The sequence below is a fragment of the Periplaneta americana genome, chromosome 10 (assembly GCF_040183065.1).
Source record: "Periplaneta americana isolate PAMFEO1 chromosome 10, P.americana_PAMFEO1_priV1, whole genome shotgun sequence".
Lineage (NCBI taxonomy): Eukaryota > Metazoa > Arthropoda > Insecta > Blattodea > Blattidae > Periplaneta > Periplaneta americana.
Window position 1 is genome coordinate 9,659,806 of NC_091126.1, and position 27,624 is coordinate 9,687,429.

At 36.1% G+C, this 27,624-nt stretch overlaps 1 protein-coding gene across 4 annotated transcripts in view; it reads left to right on the forward strand.

The window, feature by feature from the left end:
- Positions 1 to 27,624, forward strand: part of AdamTS-A (ADAM metallopeptidase with thrombospondin type 1 motif A) — a 991,514-nt gene that overhangs the window by 590,590 nt on the left and 373,300 nt on the right. For 3 of the 4 annotated variants that reach the window (XR_011334233.1, XM_069836834.1, XM_069836835.1), the window contains exons 20-24: positions 1,120 to 1,284; positions 3,300 to 3,455; positions 8,941 to 9,150; positions 16,248 to 16,439; positions 25,705 to 25,896. Coding sequence is in view for 3 of the 4 variants with exons in the window: in XM_069836834.1 (XP_069692935.1) it covers positions 1,120 to 1,284; positions 3,300 to 3,455; positions 8,941 to 9,150; positions 16,248 to 16,439; positions 25,705 to 25,896 (915 nt within the window). In the remaining variant the exon portion in view is untranslated. The remainder of the gene's footprint in view (positions 1 to 1,119; positions 1,285 to 3,299; positions 3,456 to 8,940; positions 9,151 to 16,247; positions 16,440 to 25,704; positions 25,897 to 27,624) is intronic. The other variant, XM_069836836.1, reaches the window with a different exon arrangement.

Here is a 27,624-nt window from a genome sequence, read left to right on the forward strand (position 1 = left end):
ATTAGTGTAATTATCACAGTGATATATATTCAATAGATACCGTACAAATACGTTTATTCACATTCCATTATAAGATAAAGTGTAGGCCTAGCATTATAGCATTTTTGTGAAAATGAAAAATGAAAAACATGCAGACTCAGAATTCTGAAATTCGGGATAATTATATGTACCGGTATTTCATCCACTGACTTCGTTATGCAGCTTCCTGCATTGAGAAGGAATAAGAAAACCTTCAGTGTTATAAAGTGATTTCTTTATGAATTCCATGCACAAGGGATTTTTTTTTTTAAACTACAAAAACTCATTGGGTTTGTAAGTGTGGCAACGGGTATTTGGTGGTATAAATTTATTAATATTCTCTTTTAAGAATAATGTAATAGAAATCACAAACCATTGAATTTTTATTATAAATGGAAGTCAAGTAAAATTTATTAACTGTGTAGTCCCTGAGAAGAATACATAAGAATATAATAAATAAAACGTCTCTTCAGTATCTTGGTAACTTGACACTAACTTAGCACTGCCTTCTTTTGTCATAAATTTTGTTGTTAATACTTATGGGGAAGTCTTTATTTCAGTTAGCTCTTTTGTATGTCGAGATTAATTCTTGCTATCATGTTGTGTATCTTTGTCTTTTTATAGATGTAAATCCAATATGCAGTTCTTTTCTATTTCCCCGTGATATTGTGTTTCATGTGTACAGTGTTTGCTTCAGTTGATGTCTTAGCCTATTCATACTTCACTTTATTTAGTTTTATTGTCACTTAGAGGAGCGAGATTTTTAGGTTCTGCACCGTGTCAGATGCACAACTATCTGTTATAGCTACGTATAATCTCCATCATCAAACAAGACAAGCAAAGAGAAAACTATTTATTAGATCTGTTTTGAAGGTCCAGGCCTGGAAAATAGCTCTTGGTAATATACTTTTTTCTATCTGACGATGGAGCCAATACATACTTTGCAGCATTGGATGGTTTTACATCTGTGATTCTGTACGAAAACCTAAAAATCTACAATGGGAACTTTGTAAAATTATTCGTCTTGAGATCTCTGTTAATGCTTAGTAGTCTCTTGTCTGTGTTTCCTGCTTGTTTCGTCTGCACTTGCTGGCTTCGTAGTGCTCCGTTACGTGTGGTGTTGGGGAACGCAAGAACTCCCTCTGGTGTCAGATGGGAAACCGCATTGTGGCACCCGGTTACTGTGAGTCACAACCCATACCCCATTACAAGGAAACTTGCACGAGAGAACCCTGTGCCTCCTGGCAACTTGAGGCGTGGCAGCAGGTGAGCCTTATAACGAACTTACTTCAGTACCACTGATCTAAAACTACAAGTGCATTTAATGTTATATTTTATATTCTAGATATTTACGGTACCTCTTTGCTTTATCTCCAAACCGTTAACTCGTACCTACAGTTTTTAGTCTTCTCACTGTGAAATAGCCTATTGTTTCCCGAACTTCTACAGTAATATAAGGAATGCTTTATATACAATATTCTACCATTATCAGAAATAAACTCGTAAATGACAAAGTAATGCCAAGCACTAGACAACTGAGTCACTAGCTCTTAACTAGTCTTTGCTTAATTGACACCCAGTTTCAATGTTAGTATATCAGTCGCTGGTTGAGAAGAAACTGCCTACTGAAGGATGCACTGGAAGGAATGGTGAACGGAGAAGAGTTCGGGGCTGAATAAGATATCAGATGATAGACGACATTAATATATATGGATCATATGCGGGGACAAAGAGGAAGGAAAAATATCTTATAAAAGATTTGCAAATTTATTTTCGAAATTAACCTTGCAGAATGTTCGATTAACTAGTTTACGTAAACTTACACTTTTCATAAGTCAGTTTCGGGAAGGTAATATGAATATGGCTCACTTTCGAACGATAGAAACTGCTCGTGATGAAGCCATGTTAAACTATTATGTGCAAATATTAATTGAAATTGAAAATTAATTTAATTCTAGGTTCCAAGATCTTGTCTTAATTGGAAAGAAGTTTAAAGTTATCATAATAAATTCATTCAACACCAGTTGAAACAGTGTCATACAATTTACAGGTCAGCCTGGTTGGCGCAGTTGGTATAGCGCTGGCCTTCTATGCCCGAGGTTGCGGGTTCGATTCCGGGCCAGGTTGATGGCATTTAAGTGTGCTTAAATGCGACAGGCTCATTTCAGTAGATTTACTGGCATGTAAAAGAATTCCTGCAGGACAAATTTCCGGCACACAGGCGATACTGATATTACCTCGACAGTTGCGAGCATCATTAAATAAAACATAACATTTAACGATTTACAGCTCCAACTTATTGATCTTCAATGGGATCTATGGGCTAAAGACCGTTTGAATAATACTACTAGCCTGGTTGAGTTTTACAAGACTAAACCTCAGCAATAATATCCACGACTACACAGGCTGGCTGTGAAAATGATTGCTATGTTTGGCTCAACATTTATATTCGTGAGCAACTGTTTTCTATAATCAACTTTAATAAAGGCAGGCATCGACCATCTGTAACTGATGTTTCATTACGAGCAGTACTGTTCCTTTCAGCTGCCAGCAGCATAAAACTCCGTTTTCATGTACTGATAAATAAAATATAACAAAATGATATTGTACATTTAAGTAGCTATAGAATTTCTATTATTTCTGTGAAATAAATATTTTTTTATTAATTTATAATAGTCCAAGATAGTTTTGTAAACACTGAACGGGAATTCATTTCATCAACACTCGTACTAGTATTTCCTTTTGTGTATATTTTGTACGAGATCACCCCTTCTTCCAGTCCACCCTTATACAGAGTGCAGCCAATAACTACTTTCCACTCATGAGCTGTGAGCCGGTTCGGAGAGCGCAAACCTTGTGCAGGCCTGTTATAGAAGCTTCTGGTTTTTAACAAACCAACAGTTTATAATTTTAAAATTTCGTGTTGTTGCTGATATTCTGATATTTACATATAAATGATAAGTTGTTTTCCTAGCACTGGGTCGTCCTCAGTGGTCTGGTGGATCTGAGGTTCATGGGTTAAGCCCCGACGAGGGCAATGGATTTAAAAGTGTGAATTTCTCCGGGAGGAAGATGAAGCTTTGTGTACCAGTACCAGTACGTAAAAGAACCCTCACCTTGACAGAAGACTGCAGGAAAAATTTGTTAGCCATTTCTCGTCCATGTTGAATTTCGACCCAGGATAACTCTAACAGTTTGATGCGTTTTTAAATAAACTAGACCTACGACTATTTCCACTATTACTACCTAGCACTGTGTTGCATCCTTGTTAATGTTCGCAGTGTTCTGTCACATGTGGTACTGGGATATCTGTAAGGACTGTTACATGTCGTTCACTAGATGGCAAGGAAGTGGATGCATCATTATGTTCCAGTCGAGAGAAGAAACCCATTTCTAGTCAGACATGCACTAAGCCATCCTGTCAACACAAAATACTGGTGAGAGTTTGAGAGTTTGGTTGTAAACCTTGAGTCCACTAACCTGAAGTGGTATTGCAATCTAACCTATTCAAAACACATTAACTCAGCAATTCTAACATATTCCAGTTTTATTTTCTTTACTAATGCGAAAAATCAAAGTCTAGGTACTGTGAGCTGCAATTGCATTTGAGCATTATTCCGTGGAATGTGTTTCTTTCATCATCGTCGTCATCGTCATCATCATCATCCTCGTCGTCGTCGTCGTCATCACCATCATCATTATCATAATATTAGTCCTTAAAGAACTGTTATGGTCTGAACGAAACACTGGTGTTCTCAAGCCATCTCTTCCTCGGACGACCCAAAGACCTTTCGCCACATGTGTGATATTACATGATGGCTTTAAGACTCAGTGTTCTAAGCATCCTGTTAACCACTTCCCTTATTATCCCGAGTTAACTCGGGTTGCTAACATGTGTCAAAATTTATTAACCCGAGTTAACTCGTTTGAGTCCCATTGTCTATTTCATGCTGATTTTTTAAGTATGTAAGAAAATTAGTGATGTACAGTAATTCTGCAATATTAAATGACCTCTTTACGAAAATAAAAAATATGACACTTTTTTTTCACAAAACTGGTAAAATATATAGAAAGGGAAGAGGTTAAGGTGGTCCTGCCAATTTTTCTGGTAATCTGAGATGTAGTTCAAGAATGATGTCACTTTCAGATTTTCCAGTATATCTTCGTTTCTTCTCCAGTCCCACCTGGTGCAGCCTGCAGTTCATCGCATGAAGTGCATTTCTTTCATTCACACTGGTTATTATTGGACTCTTTCCCAATAGGCTACATATTTATCTACGGTATTGAAAATGGACATTATGGCACAGAAATCCAGACTACTGTACCATACGTCACATGAACTTCAGCTAGAACGTGGTGACATGGTGACTTATTTGCAACTGGCTCGTAATGTGTGTTCGTGTTTCTGTATTTCTATGTAATTTCTGTTAAAAATAATTCAGAATAACAAATATCAAAATATGATTAATTATTATTCAGTCAATATGGCTTAAGCATTGCATTACATATGAAATAAAAACATAAGATATATGTTTGTTTTCAGATACGAGGGCATTGAATATTTCACGAGAATTCCAATTGCTCCACGAAATTAGCTACACATGCTTTATAGTCGCTGACTCCACATTTGATAATATTAGATTTTAATTTGTATAGTTTTAGTATTATAATGATTTCATTGACAACACAATATATCTGAGACACCACACAAGGGATCTACTTAGCATGGCTAAGCACATTCATATTGTTTTAAAATGAATTCATTTTAATTTTGACAGGACAATTAATGTTGATTAGATAACATAGTCACCATGTCATACTTTATTCTAGTCAAGGTAGTTTTAAATGTAAGCTTGTATTGTAATTGATTTTAGATGATACTTATATTTGTACCTGAAGATGCCCCATTAGAGGCGAAAACGTTTGTATCAAGATTAAATAGGATGTAACACATCAATATAATCATATGTTTTTATTTCATATGTAATGCAATGCTTAAGCCATATTGACTGAATAATAATTAATCATATTTTGATATTTGTTATTAACAGGAGGCTTAGCTGAATATTTTCCAGCATGAATTGTAAATTATAATTCAGAATGTTTCATGTCCCAAAACGCTCTCGTTTTCAAAACCACAAATTTTACACCAACATGGATTGCTTGTTTCTGGGCTTCTGCTGCACCGTCTCGGTTGTTGGAGCTGAAGTTTCGGCCATCTTGCTGTGTCTGAGTATGGCCACAGCAAGTTGGTCGAAACATCAGCCTTTGGGGATGGCCACAGCAAGATGGTCGAAGCATCAGCTATAGCAACCGAGATGACATGGTAGAAGTCCAGAAACCAACAACCCATGGGCACTGACTGCGGAAGCCTATGTCAACATTTACACCAACATATCCTCAAATTGAAGACTGACTACACACGAGAGTTGCCCAGTAAGTAATGCATCACATTTTTTGGTGAGGGATACAACAATGCTGTGATGTTGAATTTACAGACTTAAAATTAAAATTTCTCATGTGTGCTATATATAATGTATATATTGGATAAAGGATTCTAATAATACAGCTATAGTAGTTTGTGAATGTGAGTAACAAACAACGATCTGTGATCTAGTTGTTAGTTGCTGAACAAGGAATTGCATAAGAATTGCAACTATTTCTGCAGAGTTTATGGTATATCTACAATAGACAGTAGTACTGGTAGTGGAGTTACTGAGTCAAGTGATTAAATTCTTCACGAACAGGAAAAGTACCGGTAATGTCCATGATTTGTTGCTTTATGGTAGCCATTTGGTACTTCTAATGGCATTCATATTGCATAAATCTGATATTCTCATTCGATGGGACTGACAAATCATAAGCCAACCACTTGTACTAATGTGCGTAAAATAAGTTTTATGAAGCCTCATAAAATAAGGATACAAGCTTGTTTGCCTCGGGATGTAAGAGCAGACGAACATTGGTACGCCATTTTGAACCAGCGACAAAATACAGTTGATAAAAATGGTGTCACCTTGGATCTCTTCAGAAGAAACATTTCAAAACGATTGTCATCTGGGAAGGTCATGATTATTGTTGTTATGAAAGTAAAAGCCATTAATTAATTCAGACGAATACATTAACACAGTGAAGATCTTGGAAAAGTGTTTCTAACAGGTGGTATTCTTCATTTCTCTTATTATTTTCATTATCTTCCTCCCCCTTGTCTTCGTGCTCAAAATCGCTATAGACATTTGCTTCCATATTGGATCTTTTTTGCATGTAGGATCCACTGGTATAAACATGCAGCCATCCTGTCTCAGGATACAGAGTATGTCTCATTTTTAGGCTGCTGATTTCAGTTCTGATAGACATGTGGTGCTCTTTAACACTTTGCATAGCAGATTAGTTTTGTGGTCAATATCTACACGATCTTTGGAGAGGGAGGCAATGGTATCCTTTCTGTAGGCCTAGCGGTGTTTGGAATTATGATATTTTTAATTTCTGTTACTTTCTGTATGAACCTTTTTTTGGATTTAAGTTTCCTGAGTCTGTTTTCATAAGTTGACCACTAGTCATTGGATCGTGGTCTTAGAAGCTTTTCGTACTAAACTAAAGTCAAACTTTTAATATCTTGTTCTGTTGGATCATTTGTAGTTAGTATATCCATTACTGGTGTCGGTGTTCTTTTTACGGGTCCTGTAATTAATCTCATTGCTTGATTTTGAACTTTTTCTAATTTGCTTATAGTAATCTGATTTTATGTTATTAGAGCTTGGCATCCATAATGCAGTAGTGGTTTTATGTAAGTTTTGTAAGTTGTATTTAATACATCACTAGAGGAAGTCTTTTTAATACGCCAGTCTTCTTGTTGCCATATCAGGTACTTTTAGACATGTTAAGGCTAATGGTACTGAATCTCCATCTTACGATGTTTGGTGACGTATACACGTCCGTTGATGTGACATATTAATGAATTTAAATACTATTATAGTCACAATCATGCCATGGTATGAAAGAAAAATTTCACAACCTCAACCCATAAGCAGTGCTGACTAGATCAGACGCTATGGACAGTACTCTATAACAGAGTCGCCATTATGAAAGGATAATTCCAAGCCTTTGGCGTGAGACGAACTCGATAGCTCAGTGGTAGAGCGCCTGACCGGAGAACAGGAAGTCGCAGGTTCGATTCCCGCTCGAGGTTGTGAAATTTTTCTTTCATACCATGGCATGATTGTGACTATAATAGTATTTAAATTCATTAATGGTATTGATATTGATGCTTAATCACACAAACGTAAAATGTGGATTCCCAGGAGGAGGGAGCCATGGTCCCCTTGTTGAGAATCACTGCCATAGAGAACATTGCAAAACTGAAATTCACATTCCGAACAATTATTATTATTGCAATGTAATAACCAGAGGCGTATACTGGTTAAAGGGTTTGGGCTACCGCTGACCCTTTTATTACACAAAATATTCTAACAATTACTTTAATTTTAATTACTATGGTAAAACTAATAATACAAAATTATTACATTATGTTATATTATAAACTTTTTCTTTTGTAATTTCCTTGGGCTACCGCTGGTAGCCCCGGTAGACCGCAAAATACGCCCCTGGTAATAACTAATGTCACATTATTTCTTGAGAAATATGCAGCATGTAGAAATATTGGCGAGGAAAGATTACAGTAATATGTTTAATGCCATGAAGAGTAGTATAAAGCATATTTAAGAACATACGAGAATTACACTTTGTAGAACGAAAAGATATTATAGTGTTAGTGAATTGCCCTTATATGTTTTCTCACATGCTGAAGAGTGTTTATTAGACGACTAGAGATGACTCCAGAATTAAATTAGCAACTTTACGATGTACATTACTCATACATACCTACCTTCTAAGTCGACCTGGTTGGCAAGTTGGTATAGCTTCTATGTCCAAGGTTGCGGGTTCAATCCCGGGCCAGGTCGATGGCATTTAAGTGTGCTTAAATGCGACAGCTCATGTCAGTAGATTTCTGGCATGTAAAAGAACTCCTGCGGGACAAAATTCCGGCACATCCGGCGACGCTGATATAACCTCTGCAGTTGCGAGCGTCGTTAAATAAAACATAACATTTAACCTACCTTCTGGATTCTTCATAAAATTAAAATAAATGGATTTCCTTCTGAGCCTCTGTTTCTAATTTAACAAGTAATACCGGTAAGTTATTTGTTTTTTATACAGTCCACAATGAGTCATCATGTTTTGATGTTTTCAGCACATTAGATTCAAATGTATGATATTAAATGAGTCCACTGCAAGAATGATGGATGTCATTTGGAACACATTTTGCAGGAGAAGCAATTGAAAGTTTGAAATGCTTAGCGCTCAAAGCTTAACTGTGATTTTCCGATCATTACTGGACAATGACTATCAGTGTTAATGCCATATAACTCTATATGTACATTCTATATGTCTTAAGCTATGCATTGACAGTCTTGGTTCATTTTCGACAAGAAAGTGACATCCATCATTCTTGCAGTGGACTCTTCAAATATCAATGTAGTTATTTCAGTTATCGGAATAATATTACATATGTAATTTAATCATAAACATGCCCTCAGAGTAACATTACTGGCACAGATGCCAAAATATGTTGATATCATATTTTTATTTACTTCACTATTTTCGGGACAAATCATAGTTTAATAAATCTAAAAATATTTAAAGTTACTGGTAAGTTCTAACTTACGGACATGGTACAAATTTATGTTCTAATTCAGGTGATACTACCTAAAATATTTAATTTTATTGAAAAATAGATGTTTGTTTATTAGTGTGATGTCTCTCATGAGTAATTTCTTTAACATTTTGTTTTGTAAAATTACATTCTAGCGAAGTATGGTACAACTTTTCACATAATTTAATACCTGTAATGTTTAATTGCAGTCATCAATGTTTCCATCGACTTCGACAACCACATCTATCTCTCTTCCTCTGGGCGAGGCATCACATCGAGATAATATTCTGCCAACCTCAGAGCCACTCACCGACAACTCCATTCTTGGCGGCAATGACATTCCTAATAACGTGCTGGATGAGGACACGAAACCCAGATCCCACTATCGTGGTGTGTGGAAAACTTCAGAATGGGGGCCGGTGAGTCTAGATAGATATTTAATAGACATATACAACTTAATCAAGGAGCCATACAGCAGCAGTAAGATTCAGATGTCTGTCACTTAAGTGTCTTAAGTGCTTGAACCTGATCTCTGCCCACGAGGCAAACTGTAGCTTCCTCTTGCTTGGAACACTGAACAAATTATTGAGTTATGTGTCCTATGTCTATTTAGATAATAGTGTCTAGTTAACGTGCTGTATCCCATTCAGTGAGTTTCCTGTTCAAGGATTATGACATATTTGTCCAAATTTTCAAAAATCCTTTTAACAAGTGCCTTTGCTTTCCTTTGTCCAAAGCTGTGTGTCCTATTTTCAAGGAGCCATCTACCCGTATGATTATGATGGCCACTTTAGCATATCTATGTGTGATCCCACCAGAGGGTCCAGGGTAAATTGAACTTCTGTTTTTAAGTCCGCTATATTAGTTTTGCGTATTTTTTTCGACACCCAGTCTTCCCTACATGTTCAGCTCCATTAGTTTCATCTGTTAAGCGATACTGGCTCTTAACAACACTGCACCGTCACTGAATATACTGTGTTCAAAATTTAAAAAAAATATACAGCAGTATTGGTATATTGAGATGTCTACTTTACTGCACGTAGGTCTACACAGCATTTGTATCTACTTTTATGTCATTGTACAATCTATCTTCCTCTAAATTAAATCTGAGGCTTCAACAGCGTCCTGAATAATACAGAACACAGGTTAACGAAGCACAATTGAAACCTCGGTTGGTGCAGGGACTGCAATGGCCAGAAACGTTATTGGCAAGTTGTTTATAGTACACTTTTGCACGTACAGTAATTACCGCCTCTGATCACCCATTGTGGGCTACACTGACGTAGACAGATGTATAGCCTCAAGCCTAGATCATATATGTAACAGATAGCTCATCCCTATGTTAAAATCGGCAGCACTTTGAAGAGAACCGCCAGGACCACCACCCATCCGCCGTAAACGAATACGAGGTGGCAGTACAGTCACTAATGCAATTCAAATGGGAATTATGACGTGATTACTTATGTAACAACTAGATGGCAGCATAGTAAACCTAACAAAAGTTGTTACCATCAAAGCCTATAAGGCCGAGCTATCTGAGTATAGTATATATGATATAGGCCTCAAGTAAATGTAGGTAGTAACTCTCATTTGGAAGGGTTTATTTTCGTATATTTCCAGTGATGTGAATGTCTGAATAGCTCGTTTAAAAGTTGGTAAAACTCACTGGGATCATTGCAGGCGGTTCAAACAGTGTGTCCCGTTTCAGTGGTTCCACAGAGTTCTTCTCTTCCTTCCTTGATGATGACAAAAGTGCGTCTAGCCTTTGAAACATCGAGTTCAGCCAGATACATTTAGAACAAAGAAAGTAGTCGAAAGAGAACTCTTTCCAAATGACAAGCCACAGCTGTTTGTTATCTTTAGAAATATATAATAATTGGTGGATATAATCAATATAAAATGCCTGTGGTCATTACCATTTATACTTGCGTTTGAATGTTTCATGTAGAGATGTGTCTTAGTTACTTTTCAGTAACTCGTTACTTCCGAGATGGACTTAAGAGTGCTGAGATAAATATATCTATTTATTGATTGATGGACTGAAGTAGGCCTATTCCTTTATTTATTTGTTGATCGATTCATTGGTTGAGACTTTTAATGGAACTTTTTTCCGATATTTTATTTTCAGTGCTAGCACCAGTGGCATAGACAGGAATTTAAGTGGGGGTGCAAGTTCTGGGAACATGACTTAGCAAATTTGCGCGTAACTTACTAAATATTTTGACAATGTAATCGATTTAGGTTACGCCATATATTTTACATTGATAATTAAATTTAGTATTCAGTGTTCACATAGCGATCATTTTTATAATTAATTAATTTAAACACACAGAATTTAAGTGTATTTATACATGTATTTTATGCAGTTTGACAATGAACACTATGAACTTGTTTATGATTAATTTGTAACTACATAACACATTTTAGATGATATAACTTCATCACATTGTATGTTCCAGTGTACATTTTTGCAATTTTTTAAATTTTACTTGATATAATAGCACCCATTATCTGAAGATGCCACAAAGGCGAAAACGTTAACACAATAAATGTATGTAATGTAATCTATTTTATTATTACATTGTTTATGATAAGTCATATGACTAGTTCATAATTTATTACTTTATTTATTAAAATTGTCAGCAAAAGTTTAAAGGATTTGTTTTTCTAAATATTGGCCATTGTCGATAGAAACAGTCAAACATTTTTGCTTTCAATGTCTGACTCCCAATGCTAGTGGTGGATAGTTTCTTCATGCTTTTTAATCTAATATAATTAAAATAGTTCTTGAAAAATGGGGGCATTTCATCCTGGTGAGACCCCTGTCCCACGCTACTGGCTGGCATAATGCTATATTTAAGTTGTTTGAAAAATTCGGGAACTTAAATCTTTGCCCTAGTCCTTGTTCATTGCATTCAAGAATATTTAATATGATGTAAAATATTTTAATGTCAGCATCATTCAAACCAAAGTTATTGCTTCATGCAATGCACATTATAAGTGTGAATGGACTTAAGACGTTATAATTTAATGAGGATAAAGGAGGAAGAAATGGTTCTTTCACAGAAAAGTTCGATAAATTCCAACACTTAAGGAAATTCCTACGTCTGCTTATTGAATAAAAAGTAACTAGTGAATCAAAGAATCTATTGGTTTACTAAAGAGATTACATTCAGAGTCCCAGGTACAACCAAGAGTCTATGCTAACAATCACAACCTGTTCTCTGGTTGTATGTCTTATAACTGATCTCTGAATACTGGACAATGGAAAATAGAAAGGGTACAAGAAAGGAACCTTGGTGTTGCAAGATTGTTGTATTTTTGAAAAGTGGCATAGCTGTGGAAACTTGCAACGTTTTGGAGGTATGTATCAGTTTCATCGTGAAGATAGGCAGGGAAAGGGGAAACTCTTCTATTGGGTCTATCGTCCAGAGCATTCTCTAGGACTGAAGATAGTCTTAAATTACATTTAGAGAAAACTCAATCAAACAAAACTCAGAAAATTTCTTTATTTCAGTTAACTACTAGCCTGATTCCTTAGTTGTATGATGAGTTGGTGTCTTTCTTTCTATTCTGAATAACCATAGTCTAAGGCTTATTGTGTTTGTTGGTAGAATTGATGGTGGCGAGATAGTATTTACCGAGCTGAATCCAGGAATAATTTACCATGTCATTATCTGGCATTCACCTTACAGTTGGAGAAAAACCGTCTGAGCTACCGGTACTCTGGTAGCGTCACTTGTGGGTCGGTTGTTTGGTTAGTCAGTTGATTAGTTAGTTTTGTCGAGTAAGCTTATCCAAGCACAAAAATAGAAGTATCTAGAACTCATGGTACAAAATAGAGGTGGAATATTCGAATCATCGAATCTCGCGAATCTTAAAAAAGATTGGAGATTCTAAAAGTCGAATCTTCGCCCATTTTTCTCTATCGGAATCTTTCGAATCCTGACCAAAAAAGTTAAAACTTTGAAAAGCTTACTAGTGATTTTAATTCCATTGATGTTCAATAGAAGTTTTTACTAACAAAAAAAGGTTAATGTTGCAATTTTGATGGTACCTGGATCACCAATATCACCTTGTGGCCCTGAATACCGTACAGCCAGACTATTTTCAATATGCCGTCTAGCGGAATCTTCTGGAACTTTTATGAAGGATTTCAGGAATTCGAAATTTGGAAGATTCGAGAACGTTTCAGGATTCGAGAAAATTTAGAATTCTTCCCACTACTAGTATTAAACTGCCCCTAGATTTATGTTGCCATAATATTCCAAGGATTTATTCATTCATAGTTTTCTGCCCAAGAGCAGGTCTTTCACTGCAAACCCAGTATTCTCCGATCCTTCCTATTTTATGCCTACCTCTTTGTCTCTGCATATGATCCATATTTCTTAATGTTGTCCGTTATCTAATATCTTCTTCTGCCCCGAACTCTCCTCCTGTTTACCATTCCTTCGAGTTCATCCTTCAGTAGGCAGTTTCTTCTTAGCCAGTGACCCAACCATTTCCTTTTTCTCTTCCTGATCATTTTCAGCATCAATATCTTCTTCACCCTCTCTTTCCAGCACAACGTCATTTCTTATTCTGTCTGTCTATTTCACATGCTCTGTATACACATTTCAAATATTTCTATTCGCTTCTCTTCACTTCGTTGTAATGGCCATGTTTCTGCTCGGTGCAATGCCACACCCCACACAAAGCACTTCACTAATCTATTTCTTAGTTCTTTTATTCCAAGGATATATTTGATTAATTGTGGGTGTGATTAACTCAGCCAGCTGATATTATCACCAAGGGACCTGGGTTCAATGTTATCCTGCTAGCTTTGTTGTGTCCGAAGGCACTCCAGGACAGACTTTCTTCAGAGATTTTAGTTTTCCTTGTCAATTTCATTTCACTGCTGTATTAACCGATGAAATAATAAATAATGAAGCTGCTGTTCACAAAATGTTTTCCAGGAATGTTAACTGGATGAGAAAGGAACTGCCCATGGAAATCACCTCATTTATAGAGTGAAATAATAATATAAGAATAAAATTAGAAACAAGAAACTGAAAGTAATTAATGTTTCAACTGGAAGTTTAAAATTGGCTATGTTCACTTATAATGAGAAGACATTGCTATTTCAGTATAATTAATTTACAAGTGTGTTTGAGTGAATGACTTGTGAACCCTCCATATTGTAAAGTGCCAGTACCTGTACAGGAGAGATAGAAAGACGACATAAAGAAAGAAAAGCAACACAACCAATGACTGCTCACATGACAAAACAAATTAATTCAATCAAAATAATGAAACTCAAATGACGCGACTGAAGAGACAATCTTGCAACCTTCCTAGCAGTCTCTTACACAAATCTGAATGAACTGTGTGACGTTTAAGATGAAGGTCCTATCTGCAGTTCAGTTGCCCTTTTATTGTTACAGTAAAAATATTTCTTTCACTTCGGGGGAATTCAACAAGATTTAAGCTGTGATTTTGGGAGCATAGCAGTGCTGAGGAAAATACTGTGTGTTATCCGTATTGATAACACAGCATTTTGAATGTTGAATTATACTGCTGTAATCAAGAATGGCAAGGCCACCAACGTAGTCCCAGAAAAACGAGTAAGACTCGGGATTCGAGGTTGGGCTAGGGTGTTGGTTCGAATCCCGTTTGGGCCGGTTACCTGGTTTGTTTTTTCCGATGTTTTCCCCCAACTATAAGAAAATCCCACAGTGAATCTCGGGAATTCATCTCGTCAAATACCATTTCACTATTACCAATTACACTGACGTTATTTAATCTCGTGGTTTATACCGACAAATACAGTAGCGTGCAAATTAATCCGAACAACGTAATTACTTATGCAAAAACATTCTAACGGGATAAAAAAAAAGGATCTAAGACATGCCTCAGTAATCTATGTGGCCTCCCTTGTTCCTAATAACAGCTCTGAGACGATTTGGCATGGATTTCACTAATTTCCCACGAATATTCTTCATTTCTTCATCGCGAAACCATACACCAATGAGGGCAGAAATCATCTTCTCCTTTGTAGAACAATCAATTTTTTGCATTCTTCTTTTGCAAATTGATCACAAGTTCTCAATGGGGTTGATGTCGGGTGAGTTACCTGGCCAGGGGAGTACCTGAATATTCTTCTTGTTGAAGAATTCTGTAGTTTTTCGAGACGTATGGCATGGTGCCAGGTCTTGTTGGAACACACCTCTGTGCCATCCGGAAATGATTTTTGCAGCTGGGGTACGATTCTGGTTTCCAATAAGTGAATATATTTGTCAGAATTCATCATTCCCTTGATAGGTATTAATGCTCCAGGCCTTTCATGTGTAAAACAACCCCAAAACATTACTTTAGGGGGGTATTTGGGTGCTTGTTGGAGATGAGCCACTGTTACTTTTTCGGATCCTTTCCGTACGTAAGAAACACGGTGGCAGTGGACCTCGAAATGAGACTCATCAGAAAAAAGTACATTCTTCTAGTCATTCACTGTCCAGTGTTGATGTAATTTTGCCCACATTAAGCGTTTTTTGCACATAACAGGGGTTAGCAGTTGCTTCTTAATAGGCTTATGAGCCCTTCGTCCAGCTTCCAAAAGCCTACGCCGCACTGTTGTGACGTGAATATTCGCCCCAGTGGTAGCCATTAACTCGCGGGTTAAGTCGACAGCAGTTGGTCTAGGATTTAATTTACTTTTCCTCACAATTAAACGATCATCTGCAGGTGATGTCTTCCTTTTCTGGCCACAGTTTCCTTTTTTCTGGGGTGTGATGGATCCAGTCTCCCTGTATCGTTTTATGATCGAATTAACAGTAGCCAAACCGATGTGACATTCTGCAGCAATTTGCCTCTGTGTCATAGAAGAATGCTTTGCTAATGTTATAATTTTAGACCTTTTTCGTGGAGTTGTATCCATTTGTGAAGACGACATAAATGTACACAGGATTGCAGTATTAAGTCTTCAACACAACTGAAATGCTTATAAGTACAAAACGACAGGCAAAATGTCACATATTATAAAAAAATAATGACAGACATTCAACAATGGAATTACACGTACTACAGATGTCAATTAAAGCGGTATGAGCAGCTGTGAGGCCAACAATGACAGAAAATGTAAAAATATGTCGTGTTCGGATTAATTTGCACGCTACTGTATAAAGGAACGGAAAGCATCAAAGAGGTTAGAGCATATCATATTTTCGAAAGTTGAAGGTCTGGAAGTAATGTTTTCTCAAACGTGTTTTGTTATTTCATTATTAGATGCCATAACTATTGTATTAATGTATGCTTCCACCTTAAACTTGACAGATAGACAGCTTTTTAAAAAACTGTCGTCAAAATACAAATATTTTGTTTCACATTACTCATGTTAGAAGGTGAAAATAATGTGCAATTCTATGAAGTCACAATTTATAAAATGTTGTAGGTTTAATAATTGTAATAACATTGCATTTTCTTTGAAGAAATCAGAATAGTAGCAAAAGGAGATAGGTGAAGTTTTACTTCCTGTTGGCAGTGTTCAGTTACGTGTGGGGATGGGGTGAGGCATCGGCGAGTCACATGCATGGATGTAGAGCTGGGTACTCCCACTGATAAGGACCGCTGCGATAAAACTTTGCTGGTGCCAACAGAAGAACTCTGTCGACGACCAATCTGTGCAACATGGAAAGTCGGGGAATGGACGCCATGTAGCGCCACATGTGGCAAGGTAATGCCACGTTATGTACTAATGGAATCTTTGGTTAAGAAGAATATCAGATTATGTCTTTGGTTGTTTTCAGCCCCACACTTTGAACTTAAAATTCAGTAATGCATGCAGTGTATCACTCAGGCGTAGAGATATCTCATCAGAATAACCTGCTTGTTATCAGCTTCGGCATATGTTATCTGTTTGTAATCCTGTACTGAATATCACTTGAAATGACATTATAAGAGTGATTCGCGAAGTTTGACACTTACTTAAGAATCATACCCCCGTGATAATTTTCACTGTAAAATTTGATATGAATATCGGTCAAATTTCGAACAGTTATGCAGTTATTTCTCATTTTCAGAAGTAGATCACTTTCATCCAGGGTCGACCAAGTCTCAGCTACTAAGGAAAGGAGTACAAATCTCCTATAATTTTTATTCTTCTACATAATGCACACTGCGACCTATAATCAACTGTCATTATGCCAGCAGTATCTACATTAGCTCCAATTACGACATATTTACTTATTTTAATGTAGTCTGTCCATAGGCGAGGTGTATGGACCACGTGATTCAGAATTGTGTGGCTAACTTCATTAACATGAGAAACGAAATCCTTGAAATTCTGTTACAAACGTCGTTTTTGTTTTAATTATATTATACTATTTCATGTTTATCTTTTCTCAGACTGAAATGCAGCTTCAGAAACAAAGCTTCCAGCATTTTAAACACGCATTTGTGTTTCATTGTTCGATACACTCTTTTAACATTTATAGTCGCTGAATAACTTATGATATCTTTATTGTGTTACCTTTTGCAATTTACCTGGCTGACAAGTTTCGAAGTGGTATCCTTCATTGTCGGAAGCCTAGTCTTATTAGATTGCAAAAGGTAACACAGTAAAGATATCATCAGTGGCGGCTCGTGAGTTATTAAATTGGGGGTTCACAATGGTATATGAATAATAATAATAAGAAAAAAAGAATGCTGTTTACATGTTGTCTTTTTCTTACATACCTTTAATTTCCAACAATTGAAGACAAATATTTTCAAAATACTGAAAATGAAACTCATTTTGAAAAGGTCTGACACTAAATTTAAATAATAAAAGTATGAAGACTACAACAGGGAAAACTGTAACAATGAGCAAAATCTTGTAAGTCTCTGAAAATGTATTTCGTAAGTTGTTTTCTATGAGTAACTGCAAAAGACCTATTACGTCACTCATATTGGCACAATCTCGACAAGTACCGTCTCTCTATCACCAATTCCATCGATGCTAAATAATCCAGTAGTTGATGCAGCATCGTTAAATAACCAACAAAAAAATATGGTCCCTTAAAGAAGCATCTAACTCTGCCGAGAAGTTGAGGAGGACTTCAAAAACATCTGGATTTCTCGAATTTGCACTTTCATTATGGCCACAGAGTGCTAGTTCGAATGCGGTCGAGAATTTTAGAAAGCACATAACGATTTTCCGCTATTTGTTCATTATGTATCTTTATGTTCAGGGCATAAGCACTATTAAGCTGTGGGTGAATTTTAGCACAGTAATTACTCATACACTGGTGTACTAAATGAAATATTCCTTCATTGTCTTGTTACCAAAAAGTGGTTTTTAACACTTCTCTCTCCCTCCCTTGCCTGTCCCCATCAGATTTCTTTCTTGTTCGCAGTTTGTGAGCATTTTGAAAAAGTCATATGATTACAGTACTGAACTAAAAATTCTTATTCAGATATTAATAGTACTTTATATAAGTCTTAAAAAATATTATTTTCACGAAATAGCCAGATTGCAGTATTGCACATCACTTTTGCGCAAGAGAATGCTTTCAATTTAAAATGTTTACGATAGTTTCTTGTTCACAAGCAATTACCCCAAGGTCAGTGGACGGTTGGTCGCTGTTGCTCTCACAGGTTGCTTCATAACAGCCTTTAAAGGGAGAGTCAAGGAGACTGTAAATCTGTGACGTCGCCACGGGAACACTATACTCTTTGTCAATCCACAGCTTGCACTTTCTAGCAATAACCAAGTGATTTAAACACCTATATATATATATATATATATATATATATATATATATATATATATTTATTTATTTGGATCACACACTGGAGGCTTAGAGGTAGAACTCACACTTCAATATCCAATTTTTTTTAATTCAATGATCGTTTACTTTCCACATTCTTATAGCAATATAAAAACTATTATGAATGCTTCATCGTTCTTGCTTTTGTATCTCTAAACTTTGTTGTGTGAACATAACTCGCACGACTTCTTCAGTAGATATTTTTCAACGAGAATAGTGCATTGTTGTACTGTATATCTAACTATGATTGAAAATTCTTCTTTCTCAATACAATTCAGACAACTCAATAACGAAGATTGACAGTGCAAAGTGCTAGCAGAATTGTGCTGCCAGCTTAATGTAAACAATTAACAAAGAAAGCCAACACATTGAGCCCTATGTCGTGCCTAGAGGAAACAACTAACTGGGAAAACCCAACATTGTCCATGGAAAAACAACCACGTGGCTCGGTAAGAATGCCGGTAACTTAGGTTTGATTTGTTCTGTCCTTGTCTAAAACTTGTCATACTAAATTAAAGTTCAGCATTATAAGCCGAGAACCTTACACCTTGGTCGAGAATGAGTGAACATGAGGGGTTTCCAAGTGCGCACATGGGTAAAAAGAAAGAGGGAGAGATTAGAGGGTTAGAAACTAATAACTGGTAGAAAGGGTAAAATGAAATTATACGAAACAGTGATTTGCTACATTGATGAGCTATTTTGATCTAAGTACAGTAATGAAGAGGTGTTACTTTAGGCATTGGAATGGTTTCAAGATATCGCTGAGACATTAACATTTAGTTGGTGTTGCATTTTCCTACCTTTTAACTTGTGTTGGTGGTATGCTGTACCGCTCGTGGTAAACATCTCTATTATTAAATTATGAACACTCTAAATAACTTCAGAAGACTGAAAAACTGTTTTTTCAAACACTGTAATGACTTTAAAGTCTTTAAAGTCATTTATAGAAGTATTACACACCACATTAATGACTAAAAAGTCATTTACAGTAGTATTACACACCATATTAAGGGTTTATTTAGTCTTTCACATTTTTCACACAATTTTTGCACGACTTTTTTGCACACTGTAGGCATATTGGCTTCTGGCAACACAAACACAGGAAAAATGTCTTTCTTTTCAATTTTGGAGGGCAGAGATAGCAAGTTTTCTTGACCTCCAGACGTTCTGCAGTAGAATTTTCACTGGCACTTGACCCAGAATCTTGTCGTTTCCTCTTGAAAGAAATTATGTGCTCCATGCAGGAACGTAGTTCTGACGAAAGGCTTCTTGACATTTCTAATCTTCTGATGATAGGCAGTTTCACCACCATGTTGTGCCTCCTCGTTCTTACAGTTGTAGGTGGAGGTTCCTTACACCACTTGAAACAGTTCTTTCCATAGAAGAACCTTCCACCCACAGGGCCACTATCAGGGGAGTCTGCTTCATCCTCTTGTTCGTCCTCATCGTCTACCTCTTGCTCCGTGTTGGAATCGTGATCTGACTCCTGAACGAAATTTGAATCACCCCCACTGTCCTCCACAGGTTCACTGTCATTCATAGCGTTAACTGTTTCGTTGATAAATTTTTCAAACCTGTAGTCATCAGCCATCATTGACGCGGGTAGAGGTTTTCCCGCCATTTCCTACAATACGATATTCGTAAAATATAGGCTTACGAATTGTAAACGAATATTTCATAAAATCATAGCATAAAATTACATTAACAGAATACTTACATAAGTAGTGTTGGCGGTATTGGATACCTCGCGATGAAAAAAAATAATTCTTTATACATAACTGAACCACTGTCGCACATGTATCACTAAGCACTATTAGATAAAGACTAGCTGAGAAGGTATACGGAAGCACAGCAATAATGGTGATTCATAGCGTCTGCTAGACAAGTTTAAACTTGTCTGCGTGGTATGTCATACCGGCCACACCAACTAAAGGTTAGGGAAGCCATGAAGTGAGAAAGAATACTGCATCTTGTTTAACTTCATTTCAGCTTTTGAGATCATGAAGCGTCAAGGGTGAAAATTGTGAAGAACTTCAGAAATTGCTGACATTTCTGAAATTTTGTTACTAATCAAGAAGGAGACTCACAAGAGCTATGTTCACTGCTTTGAAGCTGTGAAGACAAGAGATGTCAGTCATTGCTACAATTATTATATATTCTTGAATGCCAATATATAAATAAAGCACTGGATAGATACCTAAGACTCGCTAGAAATTGAATGGAAACTAAACTAAACTAATCTACTCAATATAACTTAACCTCAACTACCTACCTACCTACCTACCTAACTACCGAACTACCTTCCTTCCTTCTCACCCACCCACTTATCTAAGCTGTATATTTACTCTGTCCCATTATAGCTACCAAACCTATCTCACTCTAAAAATGATGTTTTATATCAAAATGTTTTAAGAAACACAGTGTTGCTTAGACATTACCGGTAATACTTTAATGCATTCATTTAGCTGCCTGGATACCCTATGCTCTGATATAAAGTAAAACAAATAGCAATGTGGTGTGAAAATAGTAACTTATTCTGTCACTAATACAACATATATGCTTGCACTCTCTCATACCATCTCGTGTTAAAGTAGTAAATCACTACGACTAGGTAAGAAGAAAAACAGGTTAGGGAGTGAAGAAAGCATCCTATGGAATATTCAGAAATTATTTAATAGCGAATAATTTTCATACCAGTTTTAATTACCAGTATAATTGTAAATAGTGATTGTAAAGATTTGGAAGTTAGAGAGAATTCCTTTGTATTTTATTGTGTAATAGACTAGACTGGAAGATCTTTGGGGAGGACAAGGCATAGATGACAGGATAATATTAAAATATATTTGAAGGAGGTGGGATATAATGACAGGGACTTGATTAATCTTGCTCATGATAGGGACCGATGGCAGGCTTATGTGAGGGCTGCAATAAACCTCCGGGTTCTCTAAAAGCCATTTGTAAGTACCAGCCTAGATCATATATGTAACAGATAGGTCATTGCTATGTTAAAATAGTTTGCACTTTGAAGAGAACAACTGCCAGGATCGCCACCTGTCCGCCGTAAACGAACATGAGATGGCAGTACAGTCGCTAATGCAATTCAAATGGGAATTATGACGTGACTCCTTATGTAACAACTAGATGGCAGCGTGGTAAACCTGACAAATGTTGTTAACGTCAAAGCCTATAAGGCCGACCTATCTGGGGTATATATGATCTAGAGTACCAGTAAGTAAATAGGCTAATGTTAATGCAATAGGATATCACACTCATTTTTCTTGTTTAGGACCACCTGCTTAAGGATTTTAGCATTGCTTCAGGTTATGGGAGTAGCTTTAGCTCGTTAGAATTGCTTTGCTAGATTGGTATACTGGTAGGAATTTAATTAATTTATTGTAGATATCTTTTTGATTGATTAAAGTTCTCGTTAACACTTTGTTAAAACCATAAAATTTACTTAGTCTTACGTTAAGAACTGTTAAAATTGTTAAAAAAGATATATACCTTCGACAGACGGCCCGTTTCGATGCTATGCCACGTAATCTTCAGTGTCTCTTGAACCACTGGTGATCTTGACTCTATGATGTGCATTTGTCGATGGTAGGGGTGGGGGTGTGTTGGTCCTATGGTGGGGGCTGGCTGTTTGTGTGTTATGATGTATTATGACGTCGAATAATGTGTGTGTATTGAACTGCAATTGTGTGTTAAGTATATATTGTGGGTATGCTATTGTATTCTTATATACTTCGTACTGTTCTAGGATGTTTAATTGTGAACTTTTTGGTGTGATGTGTAAAATTTCCATATCTGTTTCTATATTATTGTAGTCATGATTATTGTTGATAATGTGGTCTGCATAATTTGATGTGATGTAGGGTTTGGTTATAGCTTTAATATGTTCATTATATCTTGTGTGAAAGGATCTTCCTGTCTGTCCTATGTAAAAATGTGGGCAACTATTGCATTTTAATTTGTAAACTCCAGTTGAATTATATTTATTTGAATGTTTAATGTGATTATTTAGGTATTTCTGTGTTGTATTATTTGTTTTGTATGCTATCTTGTATTTTAGTTTTCTGAATGAAGTTGCAATTTTGTGAGTATTGGTATTGTGATATGTTAATGTTATGTATTTATTTTCGTGTGGTGTTTGTGTTGGTTTGTTCTGTTTTTGTTTTGCCTTTTTTATTAATGTGTTTATTATGTTAGGGTTGTATCCATTGTCTTGTGCTATATATTTTATTGTGTTTAATTGTGTTGTTATCTTTTTGAACAGTCTAAAAATTATGGTAATCAGAACACACAATTAACCGATAACTTTTGGTAATTACAAAGAGATTTTAATCTAAATTTACTCTTAAAATATTCCTCTTTCATGCATAAAACTATCCCAAGTGTTACAAAATTAAGATCCGTGGCATTAGCATCTGTTTACATAAAATAAAAACACTTGAATATCTCTGCAACAAGAAATACAACTAATAAGTAAATATAAATGAAAGACCCTATTATGCCATTTCTTTTCATTAATGTGTGATATTTTACTTTGGGTTTTTGTTTTCATGTCTTCCCACAAATTTCATTGGTAAACCCTTTAGAAAACATTTTGAACCATAGTTGAATCACAGATGCCAAGCCTTCCAATACCGATGGGACCTACCATGTTTTGGCGAAAGTCAGGAATCCTTCATAACATGATCACACTGTAGTAAGGAATATGTTAATAATGAAATGGCGTCTTCATATGGGCGTATAGTGTTAAGATTACCTCCATATTACCGTATATTTTACCTTGCTGAAATTGTTGGGTCCAAAACGAAACAAAACTCCAAATAACATCCCAGTTCTTAAGAGACAAAAGCAATATAATGACCTACAAGTATTATCGTTTACACAAAATACCTGACTGACTGACTTACTGACTGTTAAAAAAATGACATTTAATTTTAAAGGCTAACTCTATGGTACTTAATGTCAGATGAGTTATGTACAGATGTACGATGCAGTCACAAGTTGTGTTACAAAATTCTTGATTCTTTAAGTGTACAAAGTTAGTGTATAAAGTTTAGTGATTATTGTGTATTTAGGTAATGCCTACCAACAAATTCTCATCACATGAACGTGTTTATATGTACATAAAATGTAGAAGATCGTGTGCAAAAACAAGACGTAAATTTCGAATAAAGTTTCCAAACAGACCTGTGCCTTCTGCCAAAACTATTAGAAAACTCGTTAAAAGATTTAAAGAAACAGACACAGTGAAGAATCGAAAATCAAACAGAAAACGTAGTGTTCTTACAGAAGAAAAATTAGATGAGATTAGTGAAAAATTAGGGGCCACCCGCTGTTTTTTCGCTTCACATTATGATAATGTCTCTGTACAGGGAATGACTATGAAGGAAGATTTATACTACAATTCTGTGATGCAGTATTGCTTTTTTGCTCTCTATTGATTAACAAAGATACTGGTAGTTCAGCCTAATATCTGCCAACAGTTAAAGCTAAAAGTTTACCCCATGAAATAATCATGGAAATATTGCGAAATTGATGCAAATTTATATTATGATTTTCGAAAAAAAATTCTCTTATTTAATTAACTAATAAACTAATGAGAATATTATTAAAATGGTCATCAAAAACCCTTGATTTTGGTTATGCAGATCTCTTCAGAGATTGTGGTCTTTTGTTGAGATCTTGAATTGGATATTACTTTTACTGCAAATTCCCTTCATTTTCAAGTTAGATTTATTATTTCATTGAAAATGTTACGTGCAAAAGGGTACTAATGATCTGATAACAGTCGTTATTATGGAAGTGAAGAGATGCTAGATTTTTGTTGTTGCTATTACACATTTTAAATTCTTAAATTTACTAGAAATTGAGTGTGATGAATTATGTACATTATTTTTACGCCCTAAAATGTTTCCACAACTAATTTTTATCAGAGGCACATTCTAGTAGAAAATGTTTTCAATCTAAACCATAAAGTCTTAAAATGTAAGGCCTACGTCACATGAAAATTACAACCATGGCCATGTAAAGCCCACAAGTGTCTTCCATGCTTGTTTATCTAATGCCATATCTTCATTTTATGTGACTTATTGAAAGTTCCACAGTTCTTGGTCTCTCCAACAAAGTCTTCATATACCCAAAAGGTGTCTTGCCATCTGGAAGTCCAATATGCAATTTCAGTAAATTGTTAGAAAAAAATTGAAATTAGTCACCTCACATTGAAGAAGAAATTTACAAAACACACTGATGCTAAATTTAATATTTTGGTTAAAATCTGGATCTGTTTTTGCATTATTTTTTATATATCTGTTGCGTATCATGAAAATGTACATAAAAAAAAATATATATATATATAATCAGTCATTGCAATGAAAACTTTCTCAGTCCTAAAAATAAACTGGGCAGGTTGAGAAACGTAACAACAATATGCCTAGCTTTTCGTCAAACTTCGCAATCCTGAATACAGTAGAAACTCGATTGTCTGGACCTCAGTTATCCAGATCCTCAATTATCTGGACGTCAAGAGCCCATATGTCGATGTGAGTTGCTTGTTTACTTCTGTGGCAAGTGTTGGCCGGCCTGTGTGTTCTCAGTTGTTCTGTTATTGTCTGTTAGTGACAGTCGCTTTGTTTATTGTTTTGTGTTCGAACTCAAAGTGATTTCTTCAAACCGGGCTAGATTTCAAGCTTTGAGGCTTCATATTGTAATAATTGTCCATAAATGTTTTGTTGTACAGTACGTTTATTTTGTTACTGTTCATGTATTACAATAAAGTTTCTGTAGCATTTTGAAATTCTTGGTTATGTTGTTTTAAAATTTTGAATTCGATTGTCAGGATTTTAGATTATCCGGACGACCCCTGGTTGCAATTAGTCCGGATAATCGAGTTTCTATTGTAATTATGAATAACTGTGTCTGAAATCACTTGCTAAGTACATGACTCCAGATTTTCTGTTAGTGAACGTAACTGTGATGTGCTGTTCCCCATCTTTCACTTGCCTTGTATAACATAGAACATTTCCTTGGTGTGTTATTTTAGCATTTAATAAATATTTTATATCAAATATGTTATTATTTCACTCCATAAAAATAACTGGACAGCATTCCTCAGTGAAAGGTAGTTAAACCCAACTCTCAGATTTATCCTAATACTTAATGATCAACACTGTTTTCTTTCAGGGAAAATCAACAAGAGAAGTGTTATGTCTCGATTCTCTCACCAACACAGTCCTCCCCAATGATCGAGCGTGCACAGATCTGAAACTGGCAGCACCAAGAAAAGAGAAGGAGTGTGATGGGGACTGTGCTAGTGACGCTAGCCACGACGTCAGCAAGAAGGGACAGAAGTGGAGGACAGGGCCTTGGGGACAGGTAGGAGCGATTTCAGTAATTGAAGAATTTGTTATGGAAAGTTCGTCGTTTCAGACGTTACACATAATTTACACAATAAGACGAGGCGGTTCCTTCCAGAACTTGCCTTCTCCACTATACAGCTCGACCAAGTTAAGTCTGCGAGCCGAGAGGGGAAGTTGGAGGCAGTTCTGTAGTGAAAGGAGGCGGTAACGAGAGGAGACCAGTACAGTCTCATATGACAGCAAAGTTTTCCTACTGCGCTTCAGTTCATAGAGCGGTAACAATTTAAGACGCTTTGAAATAGACTGTACTTCTACTTCTGCTTGGCAGTAAGGTTTGGCGTTGTGATTGGCAAGCGTGGGCGTAGGAGAGAAAGTTGCATGAGGGGGGGATGCTGGGAGACAGCATAACTGTTGCCTTTATCTGAAGACAAGGACAAAAATGCGTGCGCTCCGTAGTGTATTTTAAACGATGTGCACACGTTGAAATCTGAGCGTCAAGTGACCTGTGTGGCACTGCGTTTTGCCTCTACCTTCCATCCAGTTATCCCCACTCTCAGACTTGACTTAGACAAGCTGTAAGTACATTTTCAGGAGAAGCGAGAAGCACATATTTCCTCTAATCATGAGTTAATTTTCCTGAATATTTTACTAACAGTTCAAATCGAGATTGAGAGGACTACCAAGCAGGGAAATATAAATATTATCAACAGAACCCTAGTTATTCAACTTTTTATTTTGGATAAGACTAGTTTTGAGGCAACACAAGAGGAAATAGGTCGTATTAATTTATATAACTTGATTGAAAAGCCACAAATGAAGCAAAATTATGATATCTTGGCTCTTCTTTTTAGCCTTATGAATATTCCGCCTTGAAAATCACAATGTGTAAGTCATATTATTTTGCATAACTTAATTCAGAACACAAGAACAAAAATTAACACGTTATGGCTTATTTAACAACATCAATATTGCGATTTGCAGACCACAATTTATTTTACGTTGTTTTATTTGTTTCAGAACACTATGGAAATAACATAAATCTGGAAAAGATAGTAAGCTGTGGTAACACAGCACAAAACATAATATTCTCCAGTTACTCAAACCCATAAAATAAAATAAATAATTTTGTGATAATACCATAGGAACACTCTAAAACACAAGTTTAAAAAACTGGGGTCGCTAGTCTCCCCCTTCCCTTTGTATAGAATTTTTATTGTTGATGCCCTCCAATTATCTGGTATTGTTCCAGACCTTAGACAACTGTTGAACAGGTTTGTCCAAATTGGTAATAGTAACTCCTGTGACTTTTATGTGTTCCATGTAAATTTTATCTGGGCCTGATGCCTTCTTGTTTTTTGTCTGTCCTATTGCCTGTAAGATTTCTGTAGACGTTATTTGAATTTTATCTTCTGTTGATTGCTGTGCGTCTAGATTTTCGTGAACTTCAGCAGGGTTACCAGTTACATTGAAAGCAAATTTCTTGTTTTCTTGATTCAGAATAGCTCTGAAGTGCTTTTCCCACATATTCATTGGGATTTCTTTCGGTCTCGGAGCAATTTTTTTGCTGAGTGCCAAGAAGGGATCTCTTTTTGCGGACTCTGCTGTTTTTCTCGTCTCAGTTTCAATATGGTAGGATTTCTTTAGTTCCAGGAGCTGTTTAAATTCTCTTCTGTGCTTCGCATATCTTTGTAGATCTTCGTCCGTGCCAAACATTCTTGCCTTGTGTAGAGATGCTAGAGTTTCT